This window comes from Patagioenas fasciata, chromosome 1, assembly GCF_037038585.1.
Source record: "Patagioenas fasciata isolate bPatFas1 chromosome 1, bPatFas1.hap1, whole genome shotgun sequence".
Classification (NCBI taxonomy): Eukaryota; Metazoa; Chordata; class Aves; order Columbiformes; family Columbidae; genus Patagioenas; species Patagioenas fasciata.
In genome coordinates this window covers 172,459,611-172,487,449 of record NC_092520.1, presented here as the reverse complement: position 1 = coordinate 172,487,449, position 27,839 = coordinate 172,459,611, and the positions used below count along the sequence as shown (strand labels likewise).

The 27,839-nt window shown below is 42.2% G+C and overlaps 1 protein-coding gene across 2 annotated transcripts; it reads left to right on the top strand.

The window, feature by feature from the left end:
* The first annotated feature begins 311 nt into the window (after positions 1 to 311).
* On the top strand, positions 312 to 27,799 carry SLC5A8 (solute carrier family 5 member 8). Of its 2 annotated transcripts, none has more exons than XR_011736084.1 (15): positions 312 to 894; positions 2,961 to 3,026; positions 5,494 to 5,545; positions 6,900 to 6,967; positions 7,847 to 8,001; positions 9,266 to 9,406; positions 13,328 to 13,457; positions 15,316 to 15,404; positions 16,561 to 16,673; positions 17,988 to 18,055; positions 18,352 to 18,438; positions 19,444 to 19,637; positions 20,839 to 20,942; positions 21,226 to 21,331; positions 22,654 to 22,739. XR_011736084.1 is itself a non-coding variant. In XM_065862501.2 (15 exons), exons 1-15 carry the CDS (start codon positions 562 to 564, stop codon positions 24,289 to 24,291), a joined length of 1,818 nt encoding a protein of 605 aa, XP_065718573.1. In that variant the 5' UTR covers positions 312 to 561; the 3' UTR covers positions 24,292 to 27,799. The 2 variants fall into 2 exon arrangements, 1 of the variants encoding a protein (XP_065718573.1); XM_065862501.2 differs by lacking the exon at positions 21,226 to 21,331 and adding an exon at positions 24,160 to 27,799.
* Positions 27,800 to 27,839: the final 40 nt, after the last annotated feature.

Sequence of the window (27,839 nt, the reverse complement as noted above, 5' to 3'; positions counted from 1 at the left end):
TTGCAAACGTATGAGTCGTTCTTCATTTGGCATGGAGGACTGATTATATTTTCTCGGCTAATGCAAAGAAATATCACCTGAAATGCATAATTGGCAGATCGAGCAGTGAGGCCATCCCGCCAGCTTCGGCGCCGCAGGGCTCGGTGGAACGGGGCGGGCGGCAATAGCCCGGGATGACCTGGCCGTGGCCGCACCGCCAGGATCGCCGCCCCTTCCCGCTCCGCGGGGGCGCTCACCGCCGCGGGGAGGAGCGGGCACCGGGACCGTATAAGGCCCGCCCGCCGCCCCGGCTCCGGCACTTGCACCGCCGCTCCCGGCGAGGCTGCGTCCCCCCCGCCCGGAGACCCACAGGCGGAGACGCTGCAGCGCTTCTCACCTGCCCCGGCGGGGTCACTGCTCTGCTCTGCTCCTCACCTGTCCCGGCGGGGTGCACAGTATCGCGGCACTCCCGCCAGCTCCCGTCCCCACCTCCTTCTTCCTGTGCCAGCCGTACAAGGACAGCAGCCCCCTTTCTGATTTTGGGACAGATCTTTGGCTCCAAGGGCAAGTCCCTTCTGTAGCATGGGGCGCTTCGTTGTCTGGGACTATGTGGTCTTTGCGGCCATGCTGCTGGTCTCAGCTATTATCGGTGTCTACTATGCCTTCGCGGGAGGGGGCCAGAAGACATCCAAGGACTTCCTCATGGCAGGCCGCAGCATGAATGCCCTCCCTGTTGCGCTCTCCCTCACTGCCAGCTTCATGTCAGCTGTCACTGTGTTGGGCACCCCTGCTGAGATATACCGCTATGGTGCCATCTTCTGCATCTTTGCCATCACCTATGGCCTGGTGGTGCTGTGCAGTGCAGAGATCTTCCTGCCCGTCTTCTACAAGCTGGGCATTACCAGCACCTACGAGGTAAGGTGGAATAGAACGAGCCTTTCCGCAACCTTCAGGGAGCTGGGGGACTTCTCATGCCCATTTTTTATATGTCTCCCCTCAGTCTCTTTCCCCAAAGCCCCCTGCACTCTGTGCTGCACCATATCTCCACACTCCCAAGGGCAGGCTGCAACCTGCTCTGTCCCCAAGTCTGCCCACACCGCCTCTGCAGAGAGGAGATGCTCAGTCCTGCTGTCTTGGCTCAGGAGCTGTGCACCATGCCAGATCTGTTTCCTCACTCCAAATACTCATTTTAAGAGGCTGATTAATCCTTGTGCAGCTTGGATAGTGACATGTGGTTAAGGATTTGTAGTTAATATACCAAGAGCAGAATGCAAGAGCATCTAACATAGGAAACAGAGTTCTCGCATCCAGATAGGTTTCTAAGCTCAGGTGCTGCCACAGAAATTTCTCTCTGGTAGAGTTTATGTTTGTGCTGTTACTAGAGGTTTGGGGGAGACACCCTTTCCACCTGAGGCTGTTCACACCAGTAAATGTCTTTTCCATCGTGCTTATACAGGGAGTGCTCTGTGTCTGCAAGAGTTGACTTCTGCCAAAATATTGCTGAACTGGTTTTCAGCTCAGCACATAAATTAAAACTATAGCTAGCAGTGTGGAGACATCTGGGGTGGTGGGACATATCAGAGGATGAATCTGACTGTTTTGGGGTGAGGAAGCATCTGGCCAGGACTTTCTTCTGACTTAGTTCTGTGCAACCTGTTTATCATCCTGTATAGAGATAGTTCCTAGCTGCAGATTTGGAGGCAAATTGTTGTTTTCACAGAGGACATTGGGAAAGGGACATCAGTGCTGGTGAAAGTCCTTGGCTAACTACTTTGCTGCATTTTATTACACTGAACAGGGGCACTGGAGCACTGGAGGCTGGAAACAAGGTCTCTGTTGGTAGATTTAGATAAGAAATCACCAACAGAAATCTCTGGTGGTTTCCAGTGTGTTTTAAACTGCTAATCTTTGGACTGTGAGTTATGATGATACTTCAAATAGGACTCTTAAATAAAGACTTACAGCTTTGACTGGAAACTCACTGATAATCTTCGTGTTAAATGCACCTATAAAAGATATGTCTTCTATTTGTGGACAGGGTTCAGAGATTAAACAACTTCTTGTGTTTGTCCAAGGGTTCAGCACTGCTTGTTTGTGTGAACACGCTCACAAATCATCTTTTAAATGCTCAGTTCACATGTGAGCACTTAGAGACACTTCAGTTTTTTACTGTTAACAGATTGGCAGGCAAAGGAGATCCCATTATTGCAACCACACACCCTAGTGCTTTAGGACAGATGTGGTAAAGAAATCTGCCCTGCAGCATGACAAACTCATTCGGAGGTGGTGATGTCCCAGGCTAGAGAGAAAAGTGAGGACTCCTGTTTTGCAAAAGGCCAGTTTTCCACTTGGGCATTGTTCAAGGTGAGATTACCGTGGGAGGAAGCCACTGACCATTGAAAACCTTCTGCCCCTTCTCACAACAGTTCAGATAGACACACATAATGCCAGAGTTTCCAAATCAACTAAGGCTTAGGAATAGCCATAATGTTTTCTTTTTCTCTCTGATTTCACAACACAAGTGGGTTCTGTTGTTTGCTGGTACGTCATTGTGAACTTTTAAGTTGCCCTGTACTAAGTCAAGAGTTGGACTTGATCCTTGTGGGTCCCTTCCAGCTCAGGATATAGAGTGATTCTGCGTGAATACCTGCTGGTCTTTGCCAGGTCACGGGGCACAGCTCGTTGTCCATTGAGTGCCTTGGGGCACCTTGGTAGCACCAGTTCCCATTCTGCAGACTCCATCACATACTGACTAGCTTATGTCTACTTCGCTTGGTTGTTTGTCATTACCCAGTGGTGAGGTTTGTAAAGAAATATCAAGTTGAAAGACACATTAATCAAGGTGATGCTAGGAGTTTTGGCCATTCATGAAAACGTAAAAATAACACTATGCTCTTCCTGTATTGATCATCACTTCACTCTAGTCCTATCAATAGCACCAAGTTTCAATACAAACATTTGTTTTTTCTTCTCTTTTGCAGTATTTAGAGCTTCGATTTAATAAATGCCTGCGCCTCTGTGGAATGGCCCTCTTCATTATACAAACGGCAAGTAAATCTCAAAGCTGTTCCATAGGTCTTATAGCCACTAGTATTCTTCAGCTTAGTGTAACTGGATGTTTTTTCTGAACAGTTGATGAGGCTACCACAATGCATGGGTGGCTGGGCGTGGGAGAAACAAAGCTCCTTCTGCAATGAGGTAGCGAGTGAATGCTGAGCTACCTGGCCCTTTGGTCTCTGCCTGCATTGTTGAGCACCCAGAGCAGTCACTTGGCATCAGCACCGTGCCAAGAGACGAGCGACCCTTCACTGCAGGGTAGCAGTGTGAAGAGCAGCGGTTGCCTGCCTGCTCGAGAAACCCACAATGGGTTCAAAACATAAACATGCCCCAATTATCTACAGCAGCAGGTTTCATCCTTCACTCCATGGATTCTGGGAGTCCGACTAATTCTCAAGGGTCTGTGAAAGGTGGCAAAACAAGCTGTCAGGAGCTGCCATTTGCTGCACAAGGGTTTGTACCACTGGAAAAAATTTGGGTGTTTGCAAACCGAGAAGTAGTAAATTACTGCCTTGGGGAATGTTAAACTAAAGCAGTCCCTGCAAATATTGTTGGTGCAGCCATATTGTTGTATCCAGCCCATTCAGTGAGTCAGTATGAGACCACTTTTAAATGCACAGTGAGTGTGTAACAAATGCACCAGAAACAAAAATGTGTTCTTTTCACAGTTTTGAAGTGGAATTTTCAGAGGACTCAAGGCCAGAATGAATGTACAATCAGAAAGCTTTTCAAGTTATATGCTTTTTTGCCCTTTTTGTATTTTTAAGACACACCAGGAGTTACAAGACAGTCACACTTGTACCAATGAGATGGTGGTCAGTGCAGTGCTAATTACTTGTTTGAACAGTGATGCTTAGCTGGCATTTATGTAATAGATACAGAAGCCCATGGGAAAAGTAGAGTGCTGGCATGTGTGAATCCTGACACTATTTCACCAGCAAATATGAAGACATCACAGTTGCATAAGTTGGAACAAGCCCAGTGTAATCTTTTCTTGCAAAGATCAGAAAAATAATTCTGTACAACTTAAATATATGGCCAAGGTAATTAACTTGTAGGCATCTTTCTGTGCCAAGCACTAACAACAACCTGAATAATGAAAAGGATAGAGAGGAAAGGAAATCCCCTCAAGATTTTAATAGTGCAATTTTAACTGTTCTGTGAATATTAGCATGTGTTTAAAAGAAGAGGGAAGAAAAAAGATATGTAGTAATACAACCTGAAAAAAACACTGAAGAAGTGGAAAGATTGTGTCATTGGTCCTGTTTTAATTTACACAAAAATGTGATCATACTTGTGACATTTTAATTTCTGATGGTTCAAAGCTTCTGGCACTTGTTCATCGTGAATGAGAAAGCCACTTCCTCATACTGACTCCCAAAATGGGTAGGATTGGAGAGTTGTGGATTTGATGAATGTACTATTATGTGGATAAGGAATTGGAGGGATGGTTGCAGCCAAAGTGTTGCAGTCAACAACTCAATGTCCCAATGGAAACCAGTACCAAGTGGTGTCCCTCAAGGGTCTGTAATGGGACCAATACTATTTAATATCTTAATTAATGATATAGATAGTTGTATTGAGTGCACCCGCAGCAAGTTTGCAGATGACACCAAGCTGAGCGGTGCAGTTGATATACTAGAGAAAAAGGGATGCCATCCAGAGGGACTATGACAGGCTTGAGGAGTGAGCGCATGTGAAACTCATGAAGTCCAACAGTAGTTGAACAACAAAGTTCCCTAATATCAGTACAGACTGAGGGATAAATTGATTGAGAGCAGCCCTGCAGAGAAGGACTTGGTGATACTGGTGGATGAAAAACTGGATATGAGCTGGCAATGTCCACTTGCAGCCCAGAAAGCCAGTCCTGTCCTGGGCTGCATAAAAAGAAGCATGGCCTTGATTTGTCTATATCTTTACTGTATTGGGTGAAAACAGAAATCTGCGGACATTCATGCATGGCTTCATTTTACAGGAGTGTAATTCCTTAAAATGCTATCCATGATGACTAACTAATGCTGTATTTCTGTTCTTACTCACATGCATTATAGTTGCATATTGAGAGGCATATTGATCCCAAGACTGAGAAAATAAATTGTAATAGTTTCCCTGGCAAACTGTTTGTAAACCCCTTCAAATTCCCTTTGCTCTTGTTTCTGCCATATGATTGCAGTTTTATAGCAATGAACCACGTTAATTAGGAAAGCCAGGAGAAGCTGAAGAGGGATTTAGTATTCAAGAGTCCCTGGTATTTGTTTTAAGAACACTAGGCTGGGAGACTGCAGTAGTGGTTAGTTTCAGACATTAATTTTCTAACAATTTGAATTATTTCTAAACTGTTATGAATTTAGGAAACACAGAGTGCATAAATACTTTGAGAGAAACCATCTCAGAAAGCTATCACCTTTCCCAAGAATTTACATTTCTTTTGATTTTATATCCCTTTTCCCCTTCTAGACTTTATACACTGGTATTGTCATTTATGCTCCAGCTTTGGCACTAAATCAAGGTAAGATGAGTATACTGCAACTGTTCTTTTATTATGTTATTTTTTTTTTCTGCATATGGTACTGGTACGCTTTTATTTTGGTAATGACACCTAAAGATACATAATAGCTCAAAGATTGACTGTGAAGTCTTCTAAGATTTTTGTTGGTCCTGATGGGAACTGTGATAGAAGGCCTCCCAATTGCAATCCTAGTCCCTTAATCTCTACCTATAAGGAATTATAGAAGAGGCTTGAGGGTAAAATCTGCTCTCATTTATTCTACCTCTCATGCAATATCCTTAGATCATGGCTACATTCAGAAAAGTTAAGAAGATTTTAGTAAATTTTGAAGGCAATGAAGAGACTGAACACAAATTTAATTCCCCTGGCTAAGTGCTCTTCCTCAAGAGAAGGGCCAGGCAGAAGTTCTGTAAATATGGTTTGGGGCTGCCTGGAGCTGTTTAACTTGACCTATCACTTTGGCAGGAAAAACAAATAAACAGCAAAGAGGTCTTGAACTTAAGGTCTTTGTTTTGATATTTACAAAATGAAAGATTTTCATTTTCTCCTTCAAAATGACTCTTTGCTTTGAAAATGAGCCACATTTATTTTTAAAGGGGAAAAAAGCTTTCATGTGGAGCCAAATTAAACTTTTAATCTGACACAATTAGTTTGTCCACTTGGCAAGAAAAGGCAATAACAAAATGCAAATAAAAACTAATAATTTTGGCTAGGATGAAAATCACAATTTTTCTGTTTGATGGCTTTTTTTTTGTCTTGTTCATTGAACAAAAAGGAAGAAAAAACCCAACACTTTCTGCATTGGTCTCCTCCAGTGTTTAAGTCCCACAGGTTTCATATCCTTGATGTTTATATTTGCCCTGGAAATACATCTTAAACCAAGTAATGGCCTAGCTGCCTCCCAGAAAGGCTTCTAGTCTGACACATTTCTCCCAGACCATGCGTGAACCACCTTGCCTCTTTGGAGCATCCCCTGCTCAAATCCCCACCTAAAGGCTCTGTGGGACTACCCAGGTGCTTCAAAGGAGGACATGTATTTTAAAACTTTCCCCACTTGGGGCCTACAAACATACTGGATATATTGTTTGGCAGCATTCACATTAAAGACGATCCTGGAATATATCTAACTGCTTAGCACTTTCCAATATCTGTAAGAACTGTTTCAATATTAGAACTGGTTAGGGTGAATCCCCTGGTTTAGGTACGCAAGTCTTTTCATTGCCATTTTTTATTACCTCCTACTTTTGCATTTAACTTACTTCTAAGGTTTTTTTCAGCAACAAGATTGGGGTGAAAAATTGACCTTCAGATATTTGTCCCCAGTGCCTCATTCACACATTTCACTCTTTTTCAGTCACCGGCTTTGACTTGTGGGGTGCAGTGGTAGCAACTGGTGTGGTCTGCACTTTCTACTGCACACTGGTACGTGGGTCCTTCAGCTGAGAAAAATGTTTGTTCTTTTCACCATTCACATAAAATATGAAATTTATTGTTAAGTAGCCTAATAACTGAGTTACCCCAAGGGAGTACATTTCACAGTGTAGCTGTAGCCATGTTCACCCAGGGACTTCTCTGGATGCGAAGGTTGCCATGATGTGACTCCAACCTTTTCTGTTCTGATTCATTCAAACTTCTGTTGTTGCTGAAGGAACAGCAAAAAGATAGATTTCCCTTCCTAAAAATCCTCCTGTGATTTTTCTTCTGATATAGTAGGGTTTAGCTGTTTAATTTGTAAAGCACCTACATGCTGCAATTAGAGTAGCCCTGTCTGTTATTCAATAGAGCCACTGAAAATAGCAAATGCCACATGAACAGATGGGTCTTTAGATTAGTGTTAATTGACCAAGTGTCTAGAAATTACTAAATGTAACCTCAGTGACAAATTTATTTGTATATGTTGGATTAAATAATGTTTATTTTTATTCATCTGAATGGTATGCCTTCTGAAGTTAGTGGTACTATATATATGTAAGATGAGCACTGTCTGCCAATTTATTTCTGTCTGCTGATTTATCTTTTGATACAAACTTCTGAATCAGGTTGTGTGATGAAGAAATACTGGGTTAAACTATCTGTGTGGTCAAAGTAAATATAGTGCACTTCAAGAAAGGGCCAGGATGTCCTGAATAGGTTCTAGGGTGCGATTCCTAAACACTCCAGTACAGAATTAATTCTTTTACAGAAGATTAAATTAATCTGTTATGCGTAATACATACAATAACATTTATCTTAGTTCAATGTAAGTGCAAAGCAAGAGCGCTGCTGCCCTGTTGTCCCTGATACGTGCTGTTCCTCATGCAGGGCGGTCTGAAGGCAGTGGTGTGGACAGATGTTTTCCAGGTTGGAATCATGGTCGCTGGATTTTCGTCTGTGATCATACGAGCTGTGGTGGTTCAGGAGGGAATTGGACGCATTGTAAATGATTCCTACCATGGAGGAAGATTAAACTTCTGGGAGTGAGTTTGTACTTGCAGATAATGTTCCTCTTTATTCCTACAAATAGAGCCCATGTGACTAACTGTGAAATTAAATTGCTACTGAAGGAGGAGGAGGAGTTGTGACCTAATTTTTATATATTTTTAAACAAGATTACCTAGTGTGAGGGATAATTTTTAGGCTTTACACCATGCAAAATCCTGTAAAGAGCAAAACCTTTTTACTTAGTCAAGTAGGTGTTTTAAGGAAAGTGAAATGGCGAATTGGAGAGGACAATCATATTTACACTTATATTTTGCAAACAGCTGATTTGGCATTTCAACTGCTGAAGCTAAACAACTGCGAAAATAATAGTTTTTGGCTAGTGTGAAAAAGGAAAACATTTTCCCTTTCCCCGAAAGAAAAATTAAAAGTAGTTTTAATAGTATTCTACCCTCTATTATTGTAACTGATCATAGGCTTAAATTATCATTTTGCAAGGTCATGAATATTCATTCTAACAGTGCTGGATCAAAAACCACTTTGTATTTGGTTTTTTTTGTTTGTTTGGTTGGTTTTGTTTGTGGTTTTTGTTTTGTTCTGTTTTGATTTTTTCGTGGGTAATTTTTTTTCTTCTTGTGAATGGTCATTTTTTCAAGCTGTTTGGGTGATTTGCAGCAGTTGTACTGCGTTGCCTCTTCCCCCAGTCATAGAGTTCACAGATAGGAGAAGAAAAGGAATAAAGGCATGTAATAAGTGAAATAATATTACATTGATCGTGCAGGTACACATAATTTATTGCTATATTAAAGCATGGTTTAAAAAACATGTATTTATGGCCATTCAGATCTGTTACTCACTTAGAGCTAAACCAGCACAATGTTTTACAGAGGCTCTGTTCTTAAAGGCTGGGCTGCAAACACACCTTTATTGGTGTCAGACTTACGTCCCTCTACATAAGCAGGCATATTAGACTTTTTTACTGGAGCATCGTTTCATCTCAACAGACACAGGCATCATACAGCTTTATATAAGACTAGTTTATAGGCAAATAAATCAGTTAGGCTTCACCTTTGGACAGATTAGAGTGTTTCACTAGATCAGGATTTCAGCTTTGAGTTTTAAACTTGCTTTCTCAGTTCAGGTTTCATGTATCTGAATGTTCAAAATCTGGCCAAATTAAAAGAGCTTGTATTATTAATAGAGTAAGTATGAGGACGTTTTTTGTTATAGCTATTAAGGTCTTCTCATAATGGGAAGATTTTCATATTCTGAATTTGTTTGCTTTTTTCCCTCTGATTGTAGCTTTAACCCCAATCCTCTGCAAAGGCACACCTTCTGGACGATTGTTATAGGTGGCACCTTCACATGGACTGGCATATATGGGGTCAACCAGTCTCAAGTCCAGAGATACATTGCATGCAAAAGCAGGTTCCACGCAAAAATGTAAGTCTGCCTACAGTAACTTTTAATGTCTGAATTTAGCAGTGACTGTTCTTTATAAGGGAGATTTTTTTTTAAGGAAATTTTTTTTGTCTATATAAAACACATTTGTAAAGGGTAATATTTTTTACTTTCTGTTTTGTGGACCAGGTGGAAGACAAATCAGCACAATAAATACTGGTATTTGAATTACATATAATTGGTGTAAAATCGAATTTTATGCCAGAATGTTTCACTGTGCCAGTATTCTTGCATACAAATAGCTGCATTAAGTTTATATGCAACCTAAAGACCAAATAATATAATACTTGTGTGTGCTGAAGCCATATCAAGACAGCATCTTGAATTGCTACTCTACTAAACCTAAATCATTGTGTGGGAGTTTCGCATAAGTAAAGACTAAAAGATTTTTCCATACCAATGAGTATGGGCATGAGAAAATGCAGGAATGTTTTATCCACTGATATAATTGCTGACAAATCATATATTTTATTTTCATAAAAATAATGACTTTCTGTTTAGGAATTCACTACACAAACTGGCAGAGAGTTCTGTTTTACTTGAATTTAAACATTTCTGATCAGCTTTTGCTCTAGAATGGAGTCTATATTAATACTAACTCTATTGTCCTACCTTTGTCTTTAGTGTCATCCCAGTAGTTCACAACTCAGGATTTAAGAATTATTTGTGAGCTCATTTATAGGAGAAATCTATACATGCACATCATAGCAATAGTCCCTATAATTTCTATAATACAGTGACATACAGAGAAGGAGTGTTATGAAGGCTTTTACTTCATAAAGTCAGCAAAATACCCACAAAATCATGCACAGTTGAGAATGGAAGTATTTTGGTTATGGCAATAAAGAAAAACTGCTTCTGAGCCATTTACGCTGGAGAAGGAATGAGCTGATGCTCATCATCAGCCGCATCTCCAACACACCACGTGGCTTCTTCACAATCTCTGGCACGTGGCTGGGTTCCAGGTTCTTGGCACGGCAGAGGCAGGAGGTGCATGGCACACCTGTAACACTGCCTGGTGTGATTGCATATATGAAATCAGACATGTACGTTGTGCCAGATTTGCCTGCCAGTGAGACTGTTCATCCTGAGCACCTTTTCTGCTTAGGACTGTGCTCCTCTCTCACACCCTCCCTACCCTCTCTGTAAGGAGGGACACCTCCAGGGTGTCCTAGAAGCAGAGTGTGGCCAAGGGGAATGTGGCACCGTGGGAGCTTCTGGGCAGGTTTTCTGGCTGTTGTAGAAGCTTTGACCAGGGCTGGAGGCTATCTGGTTCTGGAGGGGTTTGAACTCATACCGTATTAGTAGTGGCACAGCCTTAATCAGTGGAGTTCTTTGTTGCTGGCATGGGTGGCTGGACTCCATGGCATCTTGCTTGTGCCTCGCTCGTGCTGGGAATTTCTCCTGCATGGAGAAATCATTTTGTATAATGGTTGCAGCTTGTTGCAACTGTAAGCACTGCCATTCTGTGGTGATGATCTAGTTCATTTGCAAATGTAATTAGACACATCTGACAGGTCATGTTGGTGGCCTGTCACTCTTATTGCCATTTAACCTGTACATGTGTAAAATGTCATCAGGTCAAAGTAATAGGGTTTTGTACCTCTGTGGCATTTGCTGTAAGGCTTTATAAGAGACAGCAAAATAACAAATCAGACCTCAGAAAATAATTCCTTCATAGATCCCAACTTGCAGTTTTTAAGAAGGCCTTTAACAGTGGCACAAGTGTAGGAACTTTCTCAGGCTTTGGGAAATGATTTCACCCCACTCAAGAAACACACCAGTAGGTAGAAGCACTCAAACCATAAGTAGGCAAATTGAACATAATGCTCATATATGAACAACAACAGGCACTCAGAGCAGGAGAGCTACATTTTCAGAAATATATGGGATACTAACACATTTTTCCCTGCATTCCTTTCAAGGTCATCATCTGGTGTGTTTCAGTGCCAAAATTTTAGAGCCAGCCTTAAACAAACAACAGAAAATAAGCCTTGTGTAGTCATAGTGCCTACTTTACCCAAATTCCACCCCATGTTAATCACCAAGAATTGATGTGAACACCTCCTGCCAGTTGTGCTACAATTATTATACTCCAGTGCTTAGTCATAGGGTGTACCATAAGCTGGAGTGTAGATCAGAAGAAAAAAAAATCAGCTTTCTTTTCACTGTCAAACATCGACACAGTTTAAAAACAAAAATTGCTGGACTCAGAGAAACAATTTATTTTCCTTCTGTGTATTTCTCTTGCTTTTCTAATCTTCACTACAGGCTAATACTGCTATTACATCTGTTCAAAAGGTTTGGATTGATTTAACTAATTGGTTAAATTTTGTGCTAAATCAGCTTATACCAAGGTAGATTAAGTCAATGCAGGAACAGCTTCAGCTAAATGGATGCAAGACATCCAACCAATATGTAAGCATCTATAAGAAAAGGACTACTTCATTTTTACTAAATCAGTCTTGAGAGAAATTTAAACTGCTGCTGGTTCTGTGTTTAGACCATCCCTAATTGCAAATACAAAGTGTAAATGCAGAGTTTCCCCTACTATGTGTAAAACAGGTTTATTTCTATAGGTCTTTTTTAGGAGTTTACATTGTGCTTGCCAATAATTTTTCTAGACTACGCAACTGATAGTTCAACTAGTTAATCCATGTTACGCCTTTCTGAAAATGTCCATTTCAATGCCTAGCAAGGTGGATAAAGTCAGCTTTACTTCTTCATTCATCCTGATGGTCCTCTAGAGCACTCCAAAGGCTGGTGCCCCTTACCTTCTTGGGAACTGACAACACTAAAATGCTTCCTGAAGCATTGCAAGCATGGATATGTTTGCACAGAAACAAAAGGTCCTCCCAGTGGAGGTCTTAGCAGTTGGCACAGGTCCAGGGTATATGATCTGTCAGACAGTTAAATTGCCATCGGCTGATAGTACACAATTAACCAGGAAGCAACTGCTGGCAAGGAACGCTGTTTTTTAAGGCCGAGGTCGCACTGGGTGTGTTTGCTTGATCTGGTCACCCTAGGTTAGAAGAACTTTGTGACCCAGGAGTCATCAAGAGCTGAGAAACATTTGAGAAGATCAGATAGTTAGATGGAAGGGAACGTTCTCACTGGGTGAGAACAATCTGTCTTTTACTACTAATAAAGGCTGTCTGTTCTGTGTGCCAAAAGTAGCATTAATGCCTGATAAAAAAGAGTTTCTGCTTTCAGCATTACCTGAAGCTCCCATTAGAACGTAGGGAAGCGATGAGGTTACTGGACCATACCCAACTCCATGCTGTTTAATTACTAAAGGAGAAGCCCTGGGGTCAGTGGCAACCCTCTGCTCTCTGGAGGTGGCACTTGTAGGTGGCTCCAGACCAGGTCACAGCGTCTCATTGCTGCCTCCCACAAAGTCTGCCCCAGGAGGAAATTGCTTTACAAGGGCATCTCCAGCATTGTGTAAACATGGCACTGCAGCTCCAGAGGCAAGGGAGTGCTGGTGCTGACTGAAAGGCACCCCACACTTTGATCTGGGGCACCACACCTTACTAATCTGTCCATGCTTTGTCTTTATCATGGGGTGTGGCAAGGGTTGAAGAGCATCTTCTTGCCAGCTGCCTGCAATGTAAAACACACATATGATGAAATGTGGGAATTGCCATATTGCTCCCATCATCTCCTGAGCAGACTTTGTCAGGGACGGGCACTCAGACCGTACCACCAAAACCAGATGTGAAATTCATATATTTAAAAATGTCATCTCATACTGGATAAAATGCTGGGAGCTGTATTGTGACTCCCTTTCCAGTGGGCAGCCAGCGACTCGAAGGTCTCCTCAGTGCTGGCACTGGCTGGGCCCCGAAGGGGTCTTGTGGGACTTTGAGCTCTGACATGATGTTTCTGTGTGTGCTGGTGCAGGTCCCTCTACATCAACCTGGTGGGTCTCTGGGCGATACTGGCCTGCGCAGCACTCTGTGGCCTGTCCCTGTACTCCATTTACAAGGATTGCGACCCATGGACGTCACAGCAGGTGTCGGCACTCGACCAGGTAGGGCTCTGTGTCTCGGGGGAGGTGGTGCGGGGGCATCCTCTCTCGGCAGCCATTATAGACAGATGGGGATGGTTCAAGAGAGGGAGGGAAGACTTCATTGCTCTCTATAACCATCTGAAAGGAGGTTGTAGCATGGAGGGTGTTGGTCTCTTCTAAGCAGCAAGTGATAGGACGAGAAGAAATGGCCTCAAGTTGCACCAGGGGAGGTTTAGATTGGATATTAGGCAAAAATTCTTCATGGAAAGGGTTGTCAGGCATTGGAACAGGCTGCCCAGGGAAGTGGTGGAGTCACTGTCCCTGGAGGTGTTTCAAAGGCATTTAGACAAGGCTTTTAAGGACATGGTTTAGTGCTAGAGTTAGGTTATGGTTGGACTCGATCTTAGTGGTCTCTTCCAACCAAAATGATTCTATGATTCTAAGAGCCAAGGGTTTGAGAATAATGGCATGGCTGAGTCCCGTATCAGGACAGTCTGTAGTACTCAGGGATTAAGCTGAGACCATGGTGGAAGGGATTCCCTGGAGAAAGGAGCAGACCTGTCCTCAGCACTGTTAAGTCTCAGTGTCCCCCAGCTGTCCCAGTGCTGCTGGTCTCTCAGTGCCAGGTAAGGAGGGTGGCAGGGAGAGCAGTGATGAGGAGAGCACTCGGTCTACCCACTTCTGCCTGTATTTGGGGTTTTTCACCCAAAATGGGCCTGGGAGCACCAGCATTGTGTGAAACAAGGCTTCAGAGAAGCAGCAGTGCCTGTGCGAGGGATTGAGGGCTCCAGTGAGCTGCTTTGTATTGCCGCACAAAAACCTCCCTGTGCAAAGGGAGGCGAAGGCCTTTCCAGACGCAAAACATAGTCATGCCCGAAGCATACACCTGCAAGAGGGCTACCAGCAGGCAGTTCTTTGCTAGTGAGGGTGCATCCTTCCCTCCTTCAGAGGAGAGTTGGGTGATCAAACTGTGTTGTACTGTCCTGTGGAGAAATCACTGTGTAACCAACAGTGGCCTCTGACCCAAGCGGGAGATTTAACTTAGGAACAAGAGCTCTGGGAGCGCATGCACTGACCAGAGTCAGCGCCCAGGGAAATCATACATTTTTGTTTTGTTTTGTTTTGTTTTATATGTTTATGCCTGGGATAATTACAGGCTGTGGATAATGCCCCACGGACAATAGCTGAAAAGCCAGAAGAACATGGACAACAGAGTACCAGAGTCAGGACCACCTGGTCTTTAAGGGCAGAATAAAATGAGATACAGAAAATCAAGGTGGAAACTCAAAGGGAATTAAGTTGTTCCGGTCAGTCAAATTCTTTTGGTGGAAACAGGAAGCAAGATACTAAAAAGACCAACTTGTCTGTGAAAAGATGACGGTTTACAGGAAGAAAATCTTAAAATTCCTGTCTCTTTCTGGTACTCAGATCTTGCAAAGGTCAACAAATGACACATGGTTTCCATCAAGGAAATCGCTCTCAGGTACCCTGAAGTTACTGAACTGTATCTGAAAACCTTTTTTTGTGGAGTCAACAACAGACATAAGCATCTGCTGTGGCACCCATGCCGAACAGAGGGATGTACAACACCTGCTGCCCAGTGCTAGTATCCTATAGTATCCTCATGGCAAAGCAAACCTGACAGTACGGCTATATGTTCATCTTTGCTAGGTCATCTAAACAAACTTTTCTGTATCTGGAGTGGGTGTTTTAGGATTGGTTTTCTCTGTAGAAAACCAATAAATAGTGCAAGATGGGATGTTCAAAATTAGAACAGCTGGGAAGAATGCCAGTGAGAAGGCTATAACAAAAATAATCCAGTGAAAAAAGGAAAACTTAGGGCAAGATAGTAATATTTCCGACTTTCTGAATTTTTCAGCTAATGCCATACCTAGTGCTGGATATTCTCAAGGATTATCCAGGAGTGCCAGGACTTTTTGTGGCTAGTGCCTACAGTGGAACATTAAGGTAATTTAATAATTTGGAAGCTTTTTTTTTTTTTTTGTTAGCATTAAAGTTGCATTTATACTATAATTTTTTCATTTAATTTCTTTGTTTAGCTAATGTTTGTTCTTAAATAAAAAAAACCAGTATAGCTCTTTAATGATGCACCTTAAATATCCATAGTTTTAAACAGTGGTGATCTGAGGTCTAAAGACTCAAAGCTGTTTGGAGTTCCCTACTGCCTGTGTGAGGAAACAGCTGCATATGATGTACAACACTAACAAGGCTTCCTCTCTGTGCTTTTAAAGCTCCTCTGCTATAGGAATTTTTAAGTATTATAAATGGGTGGTTACACAAAATAGCTACAGCTTGGGGGAATTTCCTACTATTCATCTTCAATTTTCCAGTTTCAAACCTGCCTAACTTTAAAGCCATCTCTCTTTCCTCATCCCTGATCTTTAGAGCCATATTTACAGAAGAGTTTTTACTGAAAGAGGCAAATTATTACCCTTCTATCCCATAGTGTGGAGTGTTTTGTTCAGCTTTCCCAAGGAGCATCTTCTAGGAAAAATCACTTCTCTTGAGGAAGGCTCTGAACAAGAGCAACCAGTTTTTCACTTGTTGAGGAAAAGTTGGTGGCTTGTGAGAGCAGGGCACATGTAGACACAAGATCAACTGACTGGCTTTGTGTCTTGTGAGTGCTGGTTTCTCTGACCCTGTAGGGAGCCTGCAGTAGTTCAGTTTGGACTAGACACCTAGTTTTAAGATGAGTATAATTAGATTATCTGGACTCTTCTCTGAGAGTGTATCAAAGTGATCAGTTACCTGCATGTAGGAATATTACCTATCCAGGTATTTACTGTGTAGATCATTTGTGAAGGTATCATTTATACCAGTCATGTTTACAGCTTAGTAACATGAAATAGATATTTTCATTGACTTCTCCAGGCCTAACTTTTCATCAAGATTTGCCTTATCCTCACTAAGAGCATTCTGTTAAACTATTTTTGTAAGCTATTAACAGCAGCACCTGGAATAATTTATTTCAACCAATACATCAGCCACATTTGTTTTCTGACACTGTTCTGGACTGTGGCAGTTTCTCTCTTCTAGTAATCCATCTGTTACCTATGATTTCAGCTTCAAAGATAAAAAATTGTATAAATCTTGCCTTCTGTAGCACAGTGTCCTCCAGCATCAATGCTCTGGCTGCCGTGACTGTTGAAGACCTCATTAAGCCGCACTTCAGATCCCTCTCTGAGAAGAAGTTGTCATGGATTTCCATGGGGATGAGTATGTCTAGAAAATATCTCATCCGTTTTGCTTTACAAAGTGAAGGCTCAATTCAGATCTTGCTTATAGCAGTGTAAGTCAGGAGTAAGTGTACTCACGCCAATAGGACTACATTGGTGCAATACTTGAGGGAGACGAGATCACCTGTGTAGGTTTTACACAGAATAGGGGACAAGCTATTTTGAGTGAGCATAAGGAAAAAAAAGGCCATCTCGTTTGATCCTTAAGCAATAAAGATGCACTGCATCTTTATTCAATGTTGATTTGCAGTACTACAAAGCCAAATATCTTAGAGTGAAACAACTGTTATTTTTCTTCATCTGTCAAAAATGAGAAGCATAGGAAACAATTTTGTAACAAACCTTTTGAACCCAGTGATATGTGAACAATGGCATTCTGTCCCAATAACATTCCAGAGAACGAGAAGCTTCACGTCTTCTCTGATATGCCCTCAGACCCTCAGTCTTTTTTGCTCCTCTGTTTAATGTAGGTCAAAGAAGAGGGTCAGAACTGGACTGAGCAAATGGTTTAAATCTCTGAAGTGCGACCACTGTCTCTGCTACTTATACTGTCTGTGACCAGCTGCATGTGTAGCCCAAGGCAATGTTTGTAGGAAGTGTAGGAAAACCACAGTCCCAACATGTCATAGCCCACACCAGTGAGCACAGCAAACTGGTGGCAGGTGACACGTATTAAATGTTTCAATGTGAGAACAGTTTCTTAAACATTATTGCGAATAATGTTTATATCAAAATTGTTGTTAGTCTTATCATGAGTTGCCTGACTTATCACATTAGACAGTGGGATCAACCTATACTGCTTGTGCAGTTAAACTCAACAGGGGTGGAGGTAGAAAAAACAAATAAGCCAGTGTTACAGGTCCTGGAAAGAGATGCAACGTCTTTATGATCCAGGATGTTCTTTGTCACGGTGCCAGCTCCCAGTAATCTGCCAGCATTTACTTTCTTTTTCCAAAGACTTTAGACTGAGAAGCAAAAATAATTTCCTCAAAATAAGGACTATACCACAGGAGATTAGCTGAGAAATACAAATGATACATGTGGTATTGCCACTATGGTTAATCCATTTATTAACTCATCTTTAGTGATACACAGGAAGAGGATTTTCTCAAGTTTGCGTGATCTTCTCTTAAAAGGAAACCTGGCCAATTCAGCTCTTTTAGAAAAAACCCAGATACTAATAGCATATTTGTTTTGGAGATGTCAGGGCCCATACTGGGTTAGATAGAAACATTTCCATTACTGATTTTCAAACTTTGGCAGATTTATGCATCATTCTGCCTTTTCCACACAGGTTTCTTTTATGGTGGAGTCTGCATAGCTATGGCTGCAGTGGCATCTCTCCTGGGAGCCTTGTTGCAGGTAGGTGTCAGCTTTTTCATGCTTTTGTTGAATGACCCAGAATGAATTATATGAGAAAATAATTGCTGGATACCATTATGAGATGAGTTTTTATTCTTTGTTGGTTACTGGTTTCAAACAGCCTATGGCTCAGCCTGCACTCTAAGCATCCGTGTGACTATAACAAGTCCTGCCAGCTGAGTACACATCAGTTAAAAACTGATGTAATTTCCTTCGCAACAGCTTCCCTTCTTGCTGTGTTGGAGGCTTTAACTGTCTTGCACAGCACCTGACAGCAGACTCTCTTCCTTCCACAGGCAGCACTCAGCATTTTTGGCATGGTCGGTGGCCCCCTTTTAGGACTGTTTGCCTTGGGAATCCTCTGCTCCTTTGCAAATGGAATTGTAAGTGGAAATTTAAAGCCCTGGGGGTCAAAAATTCAATAATAATTTGGGTCATCTCCTTCCACCCCTCCCTTCAATAATTCTGTGTTGGGCAGCAAGGGAGATGCCCTTGATACTTTCCATGAGGACATTTCCCCTTGCTCCCTTTCATCCTTATCCCAAGGAAGCGATGAACAGGTCTGTATAAGAACTTGAATTTCCATCCCATGAAGATATTTATGTGACCAGAGGGGGAAAAAATAATCTGAATAAAAATGAAACTTTGGCAACAATTTCTGGAAAACACAGTTTTAGAAGCAAGGAGAGGTAGCTGAACAACCAGTAAACTCAGAGGATGCTGACTTGTCTGAGCAAAAATGGTTCAGGCTGAGAAAATGGGGCCCAAGCACTTGCAGACTGAATTGGAGTGTTCTCAGTGTGCTTCGGGATCATGAAATTATTTTTTCCAAAGGAAAAACCTATTCCATCAAAAAATGGATTTGTCAAATATTGGGTTAATCTGACAGGATTGCTGTTTAGTAAGGTTCACTTATCACTAACCTTTACCTCTTCGCAGTTGCAAATTTTTTGTATATACAAAACCAAACAAAACTACTAGCTGTCAGGCAAAAAAGCCCACAACACTCACCCTGAAGTAGAAGAGATTTTTGCAAAACCAGATCACATGAGAAAAAGGAAAAATTGCTTCTGTATTTGTTCAAGGAGGGCCTCAAAGCAATTTTTTCCTGTATACCATGAAGCCCAAAGCTATCCTTCAACAGTAAAGGCATAGTGGAAAAACAAAAAGTGGTATGCTCAGGAGCTGTGAGTAAATTCTGTGTTTCCCAAAAAATCAAATGAACTCCTTAGCTCTCCACAGCTGTATTTAATTTTTGCTATGGAGCCTACAGTTTAGATTGTCTTGACTGTTTTTTTTTCAGTTGTCTAGGTAGTTTTAATATTTTTTTTTTCCCCAGTATCTTTTTGCTTTTCATGTAAATACAAGTTTCATTTTCTGTTTTGCAGGGTGCATTTGTGGGTCTTGTCAGTGGCTTTGTTATTTCGCTTTGGGTTGGAATTGGATCTCAGATTTATCCTCCGCTCCCAGAGAGAACCAAGCCACTGTATCTCTCAACTGCAGGCTGTAATATATCCTCAGTAAACTGGACGTCAACAGCAAATCCATTAACAACGGTCTTCAACACACCAACTGCAGAGAGGTATACAAGTTCATAATGTGCAATCAACAAAGCAAATTTGTTTTAATGCAACACAAATATCTGTGTAGCATTTGGGTTACTGTAACTATACTTCCCTGGTTTACCTACGAGGTTGTTTAAGATGAAGCAGTTTTCTTTTTTTTTTTTTCTTCTTGTCAGAGTGAAGTTTGTCTGAGTTTTCCCAGAAGTCAAAGGGAATCTTCCTATTGATCTGAAAAGCTTCAGATCAATATTTGAGTCTAAAGGCTTGGATATGCCTTACCAGGAACCATGGGGGTTAAAGAAAACATAAGATTTATAGTTATTAGATTAACTTGCACAGTCTGTCACATGAATTAAAACAGTAGGCTGTTAAAGGGCAATTTGCCAGTTTAACAGTGCCACCTACAACACCTCGTCCGTGCAGAAATAGTTCTATTTAAGAAACTCAGAAGAGGGCATAATCCATATAATGGGCAAAATAGAAGGGATTTTCTCCCTTTGGCAATTACTGTATGTCTTACTTGGGACAATCACAATTAAGTGTAACAGTTATGAATGACAATATGGGGAACAGCAGGAACAGAAAGCAGCTGAACAAGCACGTTCCTAGGGACTCCCAGTTCTTACACCTTAGAGCACTGTACAACCAACAGATACCCTGGCTACACGCATGGGTTCTGAATATCCAGTTTCTTTTACCTCACCTCTCACATGAGGCCTCCAGCATTGCTCATGGATGTGGGAAAGCAACTGTTGCAACAGAGCACATTGTCAGGGAAAACAAAATAATGTGTAATCTGAGGTGTGACAGTTACCCTATTGTTTCTGGATGTTTAGAGCTGCACATGCTGAATTTATTTTTTTTATCTGCTCCTTTAAATAATGTCCCCCATTCTACAGAAGTTATCCCTTCATCTGCATAGCCAGAGTCCTGTGTGCTAGATTCCTAGGAGAGACAGGACTGTCCTGTTTTACCTGCTCTGTCCCATGAGTTGCCTCACTGTACTGATCCGTCTCCTCTCCTGTGAAGGAACTGGTCCTGCAAATTTTAATAGATTTTTAGTGCACATTTTATTGTACAGAAGTAGATCAAGAGTACCAGGTCACATCATTTAGAAGTAACTAACTCCATATATATACTCTATGTTAAAATAGACAATGTTTTCAAGTTTCTTGGAATAAGAAAGCAGAGATTAACACATTTTCGGCTCTTTTTCAGGTCTGCCCTGGCAGACAACTGGTATTCCTTGTCTTATCTCTACTTCAGCACACTTGGGACACTTACCACCGTAGCAGTGGGAATAATTATCAGCCTCCTAACAGGTATGAGTTCCAGAGCTGTGATATAACGCATCTTAGATCTCTTTCAAACTAAGATGACTAGAGAGCTGTCCTTGCCACAGGATGTGCCAGTGGCCCTATTGCAAACATATAAAGGTTACCATTCTAACTCTCATTTCCTCCCCTTAGCCCTTCTGCATCCCTACTCTTGGATTCTGCTCACAGCAAAGGTTGCTTCAAATTTCTAAGAAGAAAGAACTTTCAGTAGCTTTTTAACCTCAGGGGCAAAAGAAAAATAAGTCATCTGTCTTTCCTATTTTCTTAGATGCCAGCAGGGACTGGGGATTTCAGGGTTGTCCCTGAACATGGCAACAATTCCAAGCAAGGAGATACACCCATGCTTCTAGAGGACAAAAGCAGTTGTATTTTGAGTGAGTTCAGAGCACACAGGGGTTATTGTCTGCACCTGTACAGTGCATGCTTTTTGCCACATTCCCCAAGCACGTACCCAAGAGCTGCAGATCCTGTGCATGGCTACATTAGCTTCTGTCTCAGTTTGCTCCTGTGCAAGGGACAAAAGCAGCACCCCACGGGTAAGAGCAAGGGCTTCACTTCCAGCCTATGGCCTCACTATTCTTGCATCTAGGTGAGATGCAAAGTGCACCTGTCAACCACCTCATGTGGCAGAAATAGCACAAAAGCAGCTGCTCTCACAGCTTTCCCCAGTATGCCCAGCCAGATTCCTATGACAGCCCTCCTCTTTGAGGCTGTTGGATTTCAGATCTGTTAATATGACCTACTTCTGGACTATGAGACTCCAAACCCAGCAGACAAACTTGCTTCTTTTTGCTTCCCTGTGCCTTGCAACTAATAAGCACAAGTTACACCTCTACCGTTTTCTTTTCCTTGTGAGTTTCTAGAGGATTTGCTCCCCCTTTCTTACCATCACAAGCTCATTCCATTGCTACAGTGATGTGCTTGTAGACAAATCTTGCCTCTTACCATTCTGGGATCAGGTCATCCACGGGCCATGAAACAAAGTGTGAAAACTGGGCAGCTCAGTAAATACAGATGAAAAATCACCAGCCAAACAAACAGAAACCCAAAAGAACTAAACCAACCACAACATTACCCTGCCTTTTGTGGAGCAAGATCTCATTTAAGCCTCAGGTGGCAATCAGAGCTGATTCCCAGCACCTACATCTTCTTTCTTTCCCACACACATTCCCCCACAAGAACAGTTAATCTTTCATGACTTAAAAATGCCCAAACATCTCATTACTTCTCGTCGCCCCACCTTGGGGCTGCCCTTAAATAACTCACTATGAAAATTGCTGGTGGTTGTGGAGGTAGGACTCTGGCTGACAGGGAGCTGAGACTCAGACTCTATGGCAGCCCTCAGTACCACAGCTCTTGGATTGGCAGGATAGTTCCAGATATCACTGTGTGGGATTCATCCTTTTTGGGTGAATGTCTCAGTGTTTTTTACACAATGCAGATATCTGAGGAGTATGTAGGAAACTGTGGGAAATGGCTAAGGCATTTCAAATAGACCTTGAGGATCATTTTTTATTATGAGAGGTTGAGGTTATCGATTGTTGTAAGAAAATGATCCCTAAGGCCTGTGATTGCTTGATAGCTTTTGCTGCATGACTCGGTCCTGCTCACCTGGCCTGATGCCCATAGCTGGGCTATGACACATCATTTATTTGCATGTGGAAATCTGGCTGATTGAAGCCTGCTTATTTTGCAGGAGGACTAAAGCAGAACACAGACCGTAAATTCCTGCTGACCAAGGAAGATTTCCTGTCCAACTTCTCGTGGTCTAAATCTGAGACAGTAAGTGTAATTATGCATCTCTGATTTAAATCAGTGTTTCCTCCTGGGACAAAGGCAAACAGTCCCTGGCTTATTTTCCCCACTAGGATGAATAGCACCTGATACGACTGCTTTAAGGCAGTAGCAGGGCACAAGGCAGGTATAGTAAACCAGCTGGCACAGGCAGGGAATCTGTGTTTGGCCACAGCTTGACTTCAGTGAGCAACAGAGCAGAAGCTGAGACAAGGGACAATTGTTCTCCAGGTTTCTGCCAAAATACTCCTCACTAGTGTCTTGGAAGCTGGCCCAAGGCACACTTTGGACTCAGCAAAGCTTTGTTTGTAAACATGTGTTCTCTAAAGTCTGAATTTTTTTGCAGCTTTGGCTACTGTTTGAGTGAAAACATTTCTGGTTGGTGTATCTGTTTCCTAGCTCCCTCCCTAAGATATAAAAAAAGGGGAGACCTTATTGGGTTATAACATCCCTTAGAAGAGAGAATGTAGGGGATTTTTTTTTTTTTCTAATTAAACTATAGATCACTTTTCAATCAGTATCGTCAGTGTGCTGAACATTCAAGCCCAGCATTGTTCAGTGCTTTTCAGGTGCTACAGTACAGGTAATGATCAAACCTTTGAGATGGTCCAGTTTGCGAAATGATTTTCTCCACGATGACAACTCCTTTTAGTATGATCTCATGCTTTTCAGCTTTTGGATATGAACACTGAGGAGAGAAACGGATTTTTACAATACTGTTGTAATGCTATTTGCCCATGTCAGGGCTATCCAGTTATTGTCATTCACTGCATTTAGTGGGCCAACATCTGTTTTCACTGTCTGGGAATTTAATTCCTGAAGTCTTCTGATAAAAAATAACCCACATGGAAAACAATGTCCACAGCCAGACTGTTTTATGCCTGGAGTCATAAGCAAGTGTCTGCCTGGTTATGCAGCTAGGTGCTGGATAACAAGTGGTTGGCATCACAAATAATCCAGAAAGTTATTGAGAAAAAAAAATGAGGGAGAATTGAGCAATTTTCTGTGCATGAAGAGCTCAACATCTCATTATGTTTAACAGAGATGGAACATCCAAGCAATGATGCATGTTAATCTGCTCTTCATGCCAAAGATGATGCAAGGGCCATGGGTGGGAGTCAATAGTTCAAGGACTTGGTGGTGACAGATCGCTAGATATGAAAGCAACAATTAGAACTTTGCACACCCAAAAATGCTTTAGACACTTTGCAAGAACATTTTATGTGACAGGAACATTTTACACAACTACCTTATGCAATAAGAAACTTTACATGCCAGAAAAATACCAGTTAGTGCAATGAATGACTATGTACTGTGAGCAACCAACACGTTTTCCTGCAAAGGCATCCTGTATGTCAGGCCTGACTGCTTTTGTGCTTTTGTCTTCTTCTTTTATTTTTTTTTCCAGCCAGAGAAAGTGGAAGTGTTGAACTGGAAATCATTTACCACGGCAGCCGAAGGAACTGACAACCCTGCTTTCAGCCACATTGAAATGGATGTTGCAAGCAATGACAACAAAGCCAATGGCCTTCATATATGACACGGGGCCATGTCAGCCCACGAGGACAGTTTTGTTCATGTGAAGTACTGTTGACATTCCTGTGCTGGGTCAGTTACCAGCCCTGCTGGGGTCATGGGCAGGCATCTGGTGAGCTACATGGCACTGTCACCCTTGCATGACCTTGACATTAGTCAAGAAAGGAATCAGGTCTTTCTTGCACTTCCTCACTCCCTCTCTCACTCTGGATCTTGGTGACAGGGCTTAAGGCAATGTTTCTATGTGAAATATTTGTCTGATATTCTTGAGCCTCCTGGAAAATATCTGCTTTTAGTCTCAGTTCACTCTCAGAGTAAAATTTTTTTTGGTAACAGCACTGTTCCCGCAGAAATAGCTGTTTTTTTCTTTTTTTTTTTTTGTTTGTTCTTTTTAATTTATTTGTTTTTTGATTCTATTTTCTTTTAAGGCATTGAAAGTATGAAGAGATTAGGGCTGCAGGACCTTATCAGATTGCAAGAAACAGTGGGTCTTCTTTTTAGTACAGGCTATGTATTTTGTGCCATCTGGTTCCTTTGTAGAACTGATCCTGAGAGCATATTTATTTATATATATTTGTATTAAGCCACTTGTTCCCTGGTTATCTGCATCTCCTCCTCTGTGAGTGCTGCTAGAAGCTACGAGAGTATCTTTGGTGATGAGTGGAGGCAAGAATCAGTGATATCCTTCCCTTCACACCCTGTCTCCCTCTTCTGTCCTGTCTTGCCCTCACAGAGCTGGTCCTCATGAAGGAAATGAGGGCCTTTTATTCAGTGCCATATAGCAGGAACACAGTGGTCTTCTATTTTGTGCCCTGCATGCTGGCCTAGGCTGGCATAGTGCGGCAGAGACATTAATGCACAAAGAAGGGCCTGTCTGCTGTACTGGCCAAGAGGAAAGGCTGCATCTGCAGTGCCACTGCTGTTATCTGTGGAGCTGTGAGCTGAAACCTCATGTAGCCATTTGGGTTCATGTGGTCCCTGTTGTCACTCTGGGGATTTGTGTTCAAGCATGGTCCAGATCAGGCAAGAGCATGTCGTGTGTTCTGGCAGGCGAAGTCCCCCGCACAATGCCCCATGACGGGGAAGGGATCACAGAAGGTGTCATTTAGTGAAGGCTTCTCCAGGGCTGCAGGGCATGGTGTGGCATATCCCCCAGCTGGGTTGCTGAGAGAAGCAGGACAGCACATCCACTCCAGACCATGCACTGTACTGGCGGTTCAGGAGGGTGAAAACCACCATTGCTTCCTTCTCCTGTGTGCTTTATGGTACAGCAGGGAACAGACTCTGACCCACTGTCTTGTTTTTGTACTGCAGATCTGTTGCTACAGCTGTACGTGGGTGTTAAAACTTCTCTACAGCAGCAGAATCAAGTTGGAAAATAAAAGCCATTGCAGGAAAGTTGAGCAGTGAAGCTTATAAAGCAGTCACGCTTGAGAACCAAGTGAAAAACTGACTGCATATCTTAATGCTTTCTGAAAGTTATGCTGTATTTGTGCCAGGTGCTGAGCTGCTGTAACTGGGAATATGACACGGTGCTAGTTTATCTACCTTGACTGGGCCCCTTTAGCATCTAAATCAATTTATTTTCTGCCACTGTGACAGAGGGCACTTGATGATCTACTGCATAAGATCAGCTGACAGGATCAGAAAACATTGGGAAGAAAAAACAGGTTCCAAGGAGCAAACATTTGCTGGAGGAGTACAGACCAGACGGACACTGTAAATATGTGTTGCCACCAGGCACATGTCTCCACCAGCAAACCCAGTGCAAAACTATGCAACAGTGGCAGATCTCCCCTTTGCCTCCTGACGCACTGGTCTGCATGATTCAATGCAGAGTTTGGGGCCAGCTCCTTGTTTCCTGTTCCTCTGCCACAGCTCGGTGAGCGGGTAAGTGCCTAAAGCCACTGCGTGGTATGGCTGTGAACGGGTGGGATAGATCCCGTGGGTCATGTCTTGTGTCCCTATATCTAAGATTTGAGACAAAAAATTGCATCTGGAATAAAGTCTTCTGGGATTCAGTACAAGGGTCTCTGTTATGGGACTATCCTAGTCACTCTGTGATAACTGGTCCACTGACTGAAGGAGCTGGCTACGCTCTTCAGATCTCAGATAATATGTGCAGCCTATTCAGCTTTATGCCTTGTCTTCATGGTGCAGAAACAGATAACTGCATTTTGCACTACAGAATAGTTTTCGAGCCTTGGAATATAATAATTTGTATTTACCAGGTACTTTCAGCCCACAGATCTGAAAAAGGGTAAGTACTGGTGTCCCCATGCTGCTGCAGAGTGCTGAAATTGACTGTTGTGTCCATGTGCACCTGTGCTCTATGGCAAAGAGTGAGCTGTGGACAGAGAGGATAGAAGCATGTAGCAAGCCTGCTGGTATGGCTACAGCCCTCCCAAATCAAATGCTGATCTCCCATCTGAACGCGCTTCTCAGGAGGGTGACTGATCGCTATTGTGTTAAACAGCATCAGTGTGGCCTTCATTGCACCGCTCTGTGCCTTAAACTTTCTTGGATGATCTGTGACTGGCACCTGTTTTGCCCATGAAGTGAAAACTGATCTTCCTAGTTATCATAGTTAAAAAATGTAGCACCACAGAGTTATTTTCTTAGTGGTTCGAATTTGTATTGCTGTTTAAAACAGAGAAAACATGTAAATGACCAACTTATCTTCACTTATTGCTTGAAGTCACTATTTGAACACTGGGCAGTCATTTAACTCTAATTTTGGTATGAAGTGAAAGTTTGGGCTGGGTAGTATCTATTGGTCCACAATCACAACGTCAAGATGAATTTTCACTGGGGTGAGTATCTTGCTGTAAGTGATTTAGAGACAATTCTTCAGCTTTGCAGATGACCCCCATCACTACCCCATTTCTTGCTAACTAACCTCCCATGATTGCTGCAGAGCTACAAAGTCACTTTCTGCTTTACTTCTTTCTGTATGCTTCTTGTTTTCATTGTCATCACTAAAGCAGCAACATAATTCTTGGTGTCTCCATCACACACCTGCCCCCTGACAGCTAAAAGCTCACCCAGCAAAGAAAAGTAGGATGCTCAAAGCGGATTAATTCCATGGGAATGGGGGCACTCCACACTGTCCAAATTACATGCAGCATCTGGCAGGGTCAAAAGACTAAACAAGAAGGAACATTAAAAATAGAACTAAAACACACCAGAACAATATTTGACTACGTGAATATTCAAAGGATCCACAGAGAGAAAAATAGTGACAGATTTTGGCCCATTTTAGTCTGCATTTAAATTTGCTTCCACCTGACTGGTGTGTTTGCTTGCCGAACAAATACGGTAAACAGAAAATAACTCAGGAATGCCAAACAGCAAATATTTCATATGCATAATTTATTTTAAAGTTTATTGCATCACATTATACAAGCATTAAACATGGCTTTATGTTGATGGTTTTTTTAACGTGTGAAAAGTTGACATTCTTCTCCATAGGATTTTTCTATTTACAAATAAACAATCTCTCTATATACTTTATATATATATTACATATATATGATAAATAACGTAACTTGC